An 11,090-nucleotide genomic window follows, 5' to 3' on the forward strand; every position below is an offset into this window, starting at 1 on the left:
TGTAATCCCAGCACTTGCGGGTGTAGCCAAATGTGCGCTGTAGCAGAGCCGGCCTGTTCTTAAAGGGCCGCCTTTCCTCTCAGCCTAGGTTCCACTTCGTCAAGACGCAGGAGAGTGTGGGAACGGTTAGGGGAGGGACCTCGCTGATTGATTGCTTTTTGGACCAATTATCTTATGAGATATTCAGAGAGCTCCTGAGAGGCGCTCAGAACAAAAAGGCGAGCCTGGAAACCAATAAAAAACCGTGCAAAGGATGAGCTATGCCGAAGGGAAAGCTAGGTCATGCCTCTTTGGCTTTGCCACGCCCTTTATTCTTGATCGGCCTTGCCACAGGGAGCAAGTCCGATTGGCTGAGAGACAATTTTTTTAAGGGCGGGGCTATGTACGTTTTACCAGGGGCAACGAGCTAATGGTGGCGGTAGGGTGTGGGCGGGGCTAGGTTGTCCCATCTAAGGTGGGAAAGGCCAATGATAATCCAGGCCACCTCTCCTAGGAAGTCATCTCGAGCCTTTAAATTCTTGCATCCTGAGGCACCACAAAGGACTAGAACTGCTTGGCTCACCTGTTCTTTCTTTTCTTGCAAAAGTCCCGTTTGCCACTATGGGGCTGTACCAAGTGAGACTACTGTAGGGAAAGCAGCTGGTGACTGGCACGCCTGGATACTTGCTGCAGCTAACCCAATGCCAGTAGAATTCTGGCAAGATCAAAACTAACAAATAACCCACTTCTACATCCCCCTGGCGCCATTCCAGGGCCAACACCACATTTCCTGCTGGACACGCAATGGCCGCATCCCCACCCGCTGTAGACAGCTCTTTCGGTGGACGCAGTCAGAGGTGAGTCTCCTCCTTCCTGCTTCACCCTTTTTTTCAGCGTGTGCGTGCGCATGCGCGGACCGCGGCGCGCGGTTGTTGGGCCGCTGGCTGTGAGGCCCAGCGATCCGCTGCGTCTCCACAAGCAGACCGCTGTGAGTCGCGAGGCGTCGTGAACACCCGGATTCCAGCGGGCGCTTGCGAGCACAGGGGCATTGCCCGCAGCGGCCGAGCTCATGGCCAGCTGAGCGGGACGCCGCCGCCGCCTCAGCCACCGCCGCCGCCGCCGCCGCCTCTTCCTCCTCAGCCGGCGGCGGCCCGGGCCCAGCAGCCATGGCCGAAGACTACTGGGACAGGCGCCTGCGGCGAACTGGAGGAAAAGGAGGTCGTGCGGCCTTATCCCGGGCCGCCGCCCCAGGCGCCACCGCGCCGGCCCCGCGGCCCTGAGGTTACTCGCGCGCCCCCTCCGGTGAGCCTGCCCTCGACACTTAGGGTGGGGGCTCTTCCTAGAGAACCAACCCGACCCTAGGCAGTGCTGAGACAAGATTAGGTGGTTCTGGGCTGCTTGCCTGTAAGGTGCCCCCCAACCCCCCGAGTTTCCCAGAATGCACCAGGGGGGTCATTTGAGGGCTCCCTGACCTTGGCCCCGCCCTGGGCCCCTGTCCTGGGAGCTGAAGATGGGAAGGCTGGATGCTAAAGGGGGAGAAGGTTGATTAAAGGACTAGAGTTATGGGAATGGATAAGAGTAGTGGTGAAACATTCAAGGTTGCTAAAAGGGTAGGAATGTAGAAAAAAAAAAAAGCCTTACGACTCTGTAAGACTTCAGGCCCACTGTGTGCTTATGGAAGAGCCATGAGGGACATGATACTATATAACGGGGTTGTTTGTAAGGGCAGTTTCAAAATATGCTAGTGGAGGTTAGGGCTGCAGAGAGGCCCAGTGTAATTGGAGAAAGGTTTGGTAGAAATACCAGAAGTTGTGCCAATAGAATCAGGGTTTGAAGGCTCAGTATGTGGTGATGAGGGTCAGGATAGTGTTAATACTGTGTTTGGCTACGGGGTTGGGGATGGCTGATTCTCTGGGTCCAGGATGTGTTCATGGAGGTAGTTAAAAGTATTCAGTGTTACTGATGAGGGAGGATCATGGTGGTGAGGGAATGTAGATATTCTAATAAAAGTAGTGTGAGGCCCAGTGTATGCCAGTGAGGGCAGGGCTATTGAAGGACCTTGAGGGTGTGTGTAATGGGGCAGGGTGGTGGAAGGCCTGCACTACTGGGTATCAGAAGTGTGCATACATGTGTATGGGAGTATAAGGAAAGTATAAAGGAAGTGTAAAGAGAGTAGCATACTAAGGGTTAAGGTGAGGTGTGAGTGAGTGCCCATAAAGACAGAATGTGAGTTTCCAGAAAGTGTGTACTTTATAGTATTATAAATGAAGTTTTAGAGCTGCCATTCTCAACTTGTGGAGTGAGACCCCTTTGAGATTGAATATCAGATATTGTGCATATTAGATATTTACATCACAAATCATAACAGCAAAAACATGGTTATGAAGTAGCAAAGAAAAGTATTTTATGGTTGGGGGAGTCACTACAACATGTACTGTATTAAAGGGTCAGGCTTTAGGAAGGTTACTACCATTCTAGAGGCTGATCCTGTGGAGTTAGAACCACACAGACGCTTAACTGTATGCTAGTGGAGGAAGAGCATGAAGTAAAAATATGCTAATGAACATCAAACCACTCTGAATACCGAGTTCTTTCTGTCCATGGGCCACTGAAGTGTGTTGATTCAAAGAGTGCTACAGGGCTAGAGTTGGGGGTGGGAGTGGAATCCAGTATATAATGGAAGGAACACAGATATGAAGGAAATCAGATGTGAACCAAAGGGATAACAGTGGGGAATAGGAGTGGCTGAGGCAGAGAGGATAGGAATAGGTGATGCTGTGTGCCAAAGTGAACTGGAACCATGAAGAACTGAAGTGTTGATTGGGTCAGGGTTAAATGGAGGAGCTGTATGCACTAGTGAGGGTCAGTCTGATATAGAACAGACAGTATATGTTAACAATGGTCACAATTGTGAAGGTAGGGGCTAGAGAGTTGATTCAGCTGTTAAAAGCATATACTGTTCTTCTAGAGGACCTGAATTTAGATCCCAGCATATCAAGAGGCTCACAACTGTGAAGGGGCCTAAGTATGAACAAAACTGGCCAGGGATTGTATAAGTTTCCACTATGTACTGATGTGATTCAGAGCAGTATGAAGGTCCAAAAATGCTAATTTGGGTCAGCTGTAGAGCACTGTGAGTGTATGTTAATGAGGATCAAAATCCAGAGGGGACACTGTTATTGGGGTAGGGCAGTGCTACAGAAAAGCTAACAAGCATCTAGGCTAGGAAGGGACTCTGAATGTGGCAGGAGTTGCTTAAAGTGGGCAAATATATACCATCATAGTTAAGGCCAGGGAAGTTAGAGGTAAAAAGAGAAATCGTGAATGTTAGTAGAAGTTGATATGAAGTAAGGGCCTTCTTGAGGGTCTAGTGTGTCCTTATAGGGGTCAGGACCAAATGGAATTTGTGGGAGTCTGACAACTGTGTGCTCAGTAGTTGGAGTTACTGTTGAATGTCCTTGGTATGAGAGTACCCTGAGTAATGGTGAGTGTGTCTTTGAGGGGTGCCAAGAAGGACAAATTGGCATTAGGAATTTTATCTCCTGATTCTTGCTCCTTCACTTATTCTGAGGTCTATGAGCTCAGAAAACTGAAATTATGGTATTTAAGTTTTGCTGCTCATAAATATTTAAGTATATCTGTTCCTAGGGGTCTGCTCCCCCTCAAAGTGTTGTAAAGTGTCTTCGTAAAAATCTCTCATAAGATGAATTCTGGAAAATGTCATGTCATTGAGGGTTCCAGTTAGAGGTCATAAATTAATTCATGGCTCTTTCTCTATCCCTCATTTTCCTAGCCCATTCCCTTATCCCTTGACACCACATACAAAACAATTGGGTATGAGAGCCATATGAAAACAAAAGGAAGTCTTTGGGAGCTGACCACTTTCTAAGCCCTAGATCCAGTGTTCATTCCCCAAGGTCAGGATTTAATGGCATTGTCATGAGTTCTCTGTGGGTAGACCTTACGCTTATCTAGCTGAGATTTCTTCTGCTAGGCTGGCTCTGCCTCCCCTTCTAGAAGGGGAGAAGTGGGAGTGGGAACTGCTGGGGTAAGCACTTTGTTTCAAGGTAACAGATTTCTCTTGAATCCATACCCAGCCTTATCCTCAACCTCCTATCTAGTTCTACTTCCCTTGGGCCCTGCGCCATCACAAGCCCTGCTGTGAGTACAGATGGTTCCTGAGCCAGGTCTTTCCCCCTCCTTGCTGGCCCAGAGCCCAGAAGGAAGCAAGAGAATGCCGACCTAAACCTTTTGGTGGCCCCATTCCTATTAGCAGCCCATCTAGGTCATCTAGCATCCCTGGGTGTCTTCTTTGGGGTAGTCTGTAAGTGTCTGGGACTTAACCTCAATAAAGGTTGGTCCTAGGATCTCAGCCCCTTGATTGGCTGCTTCTGCATGTATTTTTTGAGCTTCTACTCGGTATCAGTCACTACTCCAGGTTCTTAGGATATAGCTGCGGCCTGAATGTACAGAAATCTACCCTAGGGAGGTAGATCCCTAGTTGTGATGGTGAGGAGACAAAGAAGCCAAAAAAGTAGATGATATTATTTCTGAGGCTATGATAAGAACTGGGGGACACATTAGAAAGCTGACACATTAGAAAGCTCAAGATGGCTGAGTCTTTAAGATCACTCATGGAAGCCTCAAGAAAATAACTGGAGAGGATTGGGAGTAAGATCTGAGAAACAACCAGTGTACAGATCCTGAGATAGAAACTTGGGTGTGGTGGTGAACAGCAATTAGGAATGATCAAGGAGGATGTGAGTCCAGAGAGGCAAAAGGGACAAATGAGGTATATAAGACATATGGGCCACTTTATTTGGGATGATAAGGAAGATGTAGTATATTCTCTAGGAGAAAAGAAATGTGATCTAGCTTTGTAAAAAACCTTGGTTTGGACCCTGTGGGTCCCATCCCTATAGAACCTATCTAGCAGCTCTGAAGATAGCTGGTGTGTACTGAGACACCTCTTCCCCTCTGCTCCCCCCTCAACTCTATCCAGTGGTTGGGCCTCAGCAGCCCTCCCCCCATCTGGATAGAGAAGTGGGGTGATCCATTAGTCACCATGACGGTAGTTGCTGGGGCTAGTGAGAGGGTCCCTGTGGGCCACAGGGAGCATTCTGCCTGGCAGTTGGGGCCAATGTGGGGCTGGTGTCAGCAAAACATGCCATACTATGGACGCACCCGGGACCTTGTCACTAATCCTTCAGTTCTGACTGAACCACTTGTCCCAACTGTTGCTGTGTCTGTCACTGCTGCTGTACCTGAGGACAGCTGCTGTGGAGTCCTATGCTCCCACAGTAAGACTATTGCCTTAGAAACCAACAACCTACTGAGTGGACCCTTACCCTCAGCCAGCCACCCAAGTCTTAGTACCCAGGTAGGTTATTTAGGGGTGGGCCAACAATGACAAAGGGCCTTATCTATGCCAGATTTCCAAGAATCTCTAGTGATTGAGTGGGCACTGACATATTCAAGTTGGTACCCCTCTCTGAGTTGTTGGGGTCTTTCAGGTACCCTTGCTGATAAAGCAACTGATAATATGGTCCCCATTTCTATTCATGTCCCCTGTGCAGGTCGCCATGGATCGGATGAAGAAGATCAAACGGCAGCTGTCAATGACACTCCGAGGGGGCCGAGGCATAGACAAGACCAATGGTGGCCCTGAGCCTTTAGGCCTGCATGAGAGTGGTGGTGGTGGTGGAAGTGATTTTGGAGAGGCCCCCATCCGTGTTGCCGCAGGAGAGCTTCACCCTGGTCGGGGCCCACTAAACTCTGCACCAGGTAGGTCCACTTGGGTCATTCTCCCTCTTTGTCCAAGCTTCCAGATGCTGCCTCCCAGTGCATTCCTTAGACTCTTACTTTCTTTTTCCTTTTCCCCTTTCCCTGTTATCCATTTCCAACACACTTTGTCTGTACCTCCTTCCTTGACTATATCCAGGCCCCAGGGGGAGGAAGGGTACCTTGCCTATTTAGCTGCCCCAAGTCTCTCTCTCTGCCTTTTTCCTGCACTCTGTGGTGGCCCTCTCAGTCACATTGGGTCTGCCTTCTCAGGGCTCTTGTCAACGCCTGTCACCACTAGCCTTCTGACCCAGGGGCAGCTGCCATCTCAGCTCATCTCTGATGGAGTACTCCACTAGGTGACCACACCCCCTCCATATCTGTCCTGGGCCCACCTGGATTTCCCAGTCTGGCCATGTACACACATGGATATGATGAAGGAATATAATGTATTGGGGGCAGGAGGCAGTGTTCTTGACTCCGATGGCCTGGCCTTTTCCTCTCCCCACCACCAGAGATTGTACACGAGGACATGAAGATGGGGTCTGATGGGGAGAGTGACCAGGCTTCAGCCACATCCTCAGATGAGGTGCAGTCTCCAGTGAGAGTACGCATGCGCAACCACCCCCCACGCAAGATCTCCACTGAGGTGCTTGATCCCTGTCCCAGTGATAGAAGAGTTGGAGAATGGGGTTGTGATTGGGGAGGTGGAACTTATGATCCTGCTTCTCCTTCATCTTGGCTGCTAGGACATCAACAAACGCCTGTCACTACCAGCTGACATCCGGCTGCCTGAGGGCTACCTTGAGAAGCTGACCCTCAATAGCCCCATCTTTGATAAGCCTCTTAGCCGCCGCCTCCGCCGTGTCAGCCTGGTGAGCATCTCTTTTTGTGCATCTCTACCACCTGTCCCACTCTGCCAATGCCCTCTCCAACCCTGCTTCAACGATACTTCTTTAACCCCACAGTCTGAGATTGGCTTTGGAAAACTGGAGACCTACATCAAGCTGGACAAGCTAGGTGAGGTAAGACAGTTAAAAGGGCCATGGTGAAGATGGGGTTCAGTGTGAATGAACTCCATGCAACCTCATAGCACCTCTGCTGTCATACATATTCCAGGGTACCTATGCCACTGTCTACAAGGGAAAAAGCAAGCTCACAGACAACCTTGTGGCACTCAAGGAAATTAGGCTGGAACACGAAGAAGGAGCACCCTGCACTGCTATCCGGGAAGGTACAGACCCCATCCTAGACTTTCTCAACTCCGTGGTATAGACTTATACTCTTCTATGGTGAGTGAGGACTGAGACTGGGGTTTTTCAGACCTTCTTTTCTCACCTGTGTACTGTAGCCTTGTTGAGAATGCCTACCATCTATATACCATCTATTACCTAAGGTAATTTGGAATCTGAATGAATCAAGAAAGATGAATTAATTGCAAATTATGGTATTTGCCTTCATTCTTCAAGTGTTCAGAAAATCATATGGAGTAGATTTGATTACACAGAGAAGGCCTTTTCTTAGAAAGCAAAAGCAGATTGTGAAAATATAATGTCACATGAAGTTGGAGCTATAGTCCCATGCTCTTGCTTGATACTCTTGTCTAAGCTTTATTTTCTACACATGGGCCGTGGAGACATACTACTTCTTGGCATAGTGTAAATCAGAACTAGGTGCTTTGAGGCATTACCCTAAACTGCACAGGAAAAAAAGGAAACCCCTAAGCTCATATCTGTCTGGTCCTTATTCTTATTCTGATAATGGGGCTCTCACTCTTGTTTTACTCTGTTCCGTGCTTTCTGCAGTATCCCTGCTCAAGGACCTCAAGCATGCCAACATCGTCACACTACATGACATTATCCACACAGACAAGTCCCTCACCCTTGTCTTTGAATATTTGGTAAGGTTGGAAAGAAGTTGGACCCAGGGAAGTGGGAAAATGGCCAGGAACCGTAGTATGTAACTCTTTTTCCTATACTACCTCTTTTGTCCTCAGGACAAGGACCTGAAGCAGTACCTGGATGACTGTGGGAATGTCATCAACATGCACAATGTGAAAGTGGGTGTGGGACAGAAAGCAGGGATGGAGCTTCCCCCCCTCCCCCACTCACTGTACAAATTACTAGAAACAGCCTTTTCCTATATGATGTTTTTGCTGGGAGCTGTTGGAGGGCATTGGGAGCCTGTCATCTCTTGAGTGATAAGACATTGGGCTCAGTGTCTGTTTGGGAGGGAGTTTGCTTGCCCGCTGCCAGGGAATGCGCTGGTGGATATCTTTTGACTTCTGCCTGCCATTCCTGGGTCTCTAGCTGTTCCTGTTCCAGTTGCTTCGTGGCCTGGCCTACTGCCACAGGCAGAAGGTGCTACATCGAGACCTCAAGCCCCAGAACCTACTCATCAACGAGAGGGGAGAGCTCAAACTGGCAGACTTTGGTACCACCAGCCTCCCTTTTTCCCATTGACTCCTCAGCTTTATTCTCCAAGCATCCCACTTCCCTGTGACCACCCAGTCTCTTTCCCCTTCAGCCTCTCCAGACTTTATAACTGTGGCAGGCATTCTTAATCCCAGTTGTACTCTATTCCAGGCTTTGGCCCACAACCTCCTCATTCCAGCTGCTCCCTTCTTTGTCTCCCAGGCCTGGCTCGTGCCAAGTCAATTCCTACTAAAACATACTCCAACGAAGTTGTGACACTATGGTACCGGCCCCCTGACATCCTCCTTGGATCCACAGACTACTCCACCCAAATTGACATGTGGTAAGAAAATGTGGAAGTGTAGAAGGGGGTGACTGCCTAGCCAGCTGCCCTTATACTTATGGTACCTTTCTTGCTTAGGGGTGTGGGCTGTATCTTCTATGAGATGGCCACAGGTCGGCCCCTCTTCCCAGGCTCCACAGTGGAGGAACAGCTGCACTTCATCTTTCGCATTTTGGGTAAGGTGGAAGTTTGTACCTAAGGAGCAGTGGGGACATGCAGGAAAGACCTGAGATGTTTGGGGTAATTTGTCTTCCTTACTAGGAACCCCAACTGAGGAGACATGGCCAGGCATCCTTTCCAATGAGGAGTTTAGAACACACAACTACCCCAAGTACCGAGCTGAGGCCCTTCTGAGCCATGCACCCCGGTGAGGCTGGTTGATAGGTGGGCATTAGGGGCCAGGGTGGCTGAACTCATTATAAAGCGCATCCCCTTCTCTTTGTGTTAGACTTGATAGCGATGGAGCTGACCTCCTCACAAAGCTGCTGCAGGTGAGACCATCTTCAGAGGCCAGGTTTAACATGTGGGGTTCCAGGTGTAGGAAAATGGGACCTCCCTCAAGGACAGGCTCTGAGGAGGGCAATTAAAGAGACCAATATATCAATACACTCTCTTCTGCCCAACTTAGTTTGAGGGTCGCAATCGGATCTCTGCTGAGGATGCCATGAAACATCCATTCTTCCTCAGCCTGGGGGAGCGGATCCACAAACTTCCTGACAGTGAGTGGAGCTGGGGAATGGGCTCAAGTTGGGGTTGTGTGGAGCAGAGCCACTGGAACACTGGAATGTAGGGTGCCAGTTTGTGCCATTCCTAAGGAGGGAACATCCTCATGTACATGTTGCAGCTTATATCTATTAGGAAGAAATTTTGTTTTCATCTTGGATTCCTTTCAATTTTTAATGAAAAATTTCATGCAGTGCATATAGATTGAATATCCAAAAAAAAAAAAAAAAAACCCACAGTTTTTGCAAACTAAACACCCATATAACTTTGAGACAGTTCAGAGCCAATGGTGTAAGTTCCCCTATAGCTTCCTTGGGCCCTTATAGCTTCCTTATATGATCTTTAGTACTCCAAGCCCCTTCTTGAAATAAGAGATAGCTGGGAGCTTTGGATTTGGGAGATTCTGGGTGGGAGGGGGGTTCTTTTGAGTCAAGGTTGTGCTAGGTAGCCCTGGCTTGTGGTGGTGTGGCCTCTTGAGACAAATATTCCTGTGAATTAGGGTCAACCTTAGGCTTTTTATGTAGCCTAAGATGACCTTGCACTCCTGATATTGCCATCACCTCCCAAGTGTTAGGATTAATAAATAACGTGCATCTCGCCATACCTGGCTTTCTATAAAAGATTTTTTTTTAAAACTTCATTTTGGTGGGTTATTTTTAGAGACAGTCTTGCCCATTCACTATGTTGCCTAGGCTAGCCTGGAACTTGTAACAATCCTCTTGTCTCAGACTCCTAAGAAGTGAAATTACAGGCATGAGTCACTATGTCTGGCTTAAAAAGTAGTTCATTCTGGGCATGGTGTTACACACCTTTAACCCTAGTACATAGAAGACAGGCAGGTGGATTTCTATGAGGGCAAGGCCAGCCAGGTCTACATAGTTCCAGGAGAGCCAGGGTTATTGAGACCACATATAAAACAAAACAAAGAAAGCTCATTATACCAAAAAAATTGAGCTTGGGGAGGGAGAGAGGGAGGTGGGAACCGGGAGGAGAGAAGGGATGGGGCTACAAGAATGTAAAGTGAATAAAATTAAAATCTGTGTGTGTGTATTATATATATAAAATTTATATATATTTACACATATATATATAATTTAAAAAACTGAGCTCATCTTTCGTAACTACCCACTGAATTAATAATTAAATCCCAAACCACCACCAATCATATGGATTTGTAAGTATTATTTATGTTAGCGTTATCATACTTGATAAGCTTAATACTTTTTTTTTGTCTCATACAGTAGTCCATGTCTGATCTTCCTTAGTGGTGGTTTGACAGAAGAAAGTCAAATTTCTCAAAGAAGGGACAGCTTTTCCTAATTCACACAACAGGACCTTGTGGGATTTGTTTTGGGTAGACCCATGGATCATCCCCCATTTACATGTCTCTTTATCCACAGCTACTTCCATATTTGCACTAAAGGAGGTACAGCTACAAAGGGAGGCCAACATTCGGTCTTCTATGCCTGACTCCGGTAAGTATGGCCTGACCCTCCTCTTGCTCCACCCACCTACCTGCTTACCACTAACAGCCATTCACTCTGCTTTCCCCTGCAGGCAGGCCAGCTTTTTGTGTGGTGGATACCGAGTTCTAAGCCAAGTTCTAAGCCACAGACCAAGGCCCCAGCAGGCAGCGGCTGGAGGGATGCCACACCTCTCACAGGGCAGCCCCATCTGCAATCCTCCCTGCTTGTTGCCTGCTTACCTGCCTGAGGCACACTCTCTTACCAACTTGTCCCCCTGCCACCTGCCCAAACACCCAGCCACTGGCCTGTCAACCCAACCATTGGCCTGTCTGCTGGGTGCTAACAAAGCTCTCACCACTACCTTGCTTGATGTGTTTGTCTCTG

At 48.3% G+C, this 11,090-nt stretch overlaps 1 protein-coding gene across 2 annotated transcripts; it reads left to right on the forward strand.

Moving 5' to 3' along the window:
- Nucleotides 1–507: 507 nt before the first annotated feature.
- On the forward strand, nt 508–11,066 carry Cdk16 (cyclin dependent kinase 16). Of its 2 annotated transcripts, none has more exons than XM_021626252.2 (16): nt 508–836; nt 5,556–5,763; nt 6,276–6,409; nt 6,510–6,635; nt 6,729–6,785; nt 6,880–6,994; nt 7,566–7,660; nt 7,757–7,819; nt 8,070–8,193; nt 8,397–8,517; nt 8,596–8,693; nt 8,779–8,884; nt 8,966–9,008; nt 9,146–9,236; nt 10,641–10,715; nt 10,798–11,066. In XM_021626252.2, exons 2-16 carry the CDS (start codon nt 5,562–5,564, stop codon nt 10,833–10,835), a joined length of 1,488 nt encoding a protein of 495 aa, XP_021481927.1. In that variant the 5' UTR covers nt 508–836; nt 5,556–5,561; the 3' UTR covers nt 10,836–11,066. The 2 variants fall into 2 exon arrangements, with proteins under 2 accessions (XP_021481927.1, XP_021481928.1); XM_021626253.2 differs by lacking the exon at nt 508–836 and adding an exon at nt 875–1,281.
- Nucleotides 11,067–11,090: the final 24 nt, after the last annotated feature.

This window comes from Meriones unguiculatus, chromosome X (assembly GCF_030254825.1).
Source record: "Meriones unguiculatus strain TT.TT164.6M chromosome X, Bangor_MerUng_6.1, whole genome shotgun sequence".
NCBI classification, from domain to species: Eukaryota; Metazoa; Chordata; class Mammalia; order Rodentia; family Muridae; genus Meriones; species Meriones unguiculatus.

What these genes read in the sequence shown, in the direction of transcription:
- Cdk16 (XM_021626252.2), top strand. Translation starts at nt 5,562, where the DNA reads ATGGATCGGATGAAGAAGATCAAACGGCAGCTGTCAATGACACTCCGA. An exon ending in GCTCAAACTGGCAGACTTTG is followed by an intron (nt 8,194 to 8,396) that starts GTACCACCAGCC and finishes TTTGTCTCCCAG; the next exon opens with GCCTGGCTCGTGCCAAGTCA. An exon ending in TCCACCCAAATTGACATGTG is followed by an intron (nt 8,518 to 8,595) that starts GTAAGAAAATGT and finishes TTTCTTGCTTAG; the next exon opens with GGGTGTGGGCTGTATCTTCT.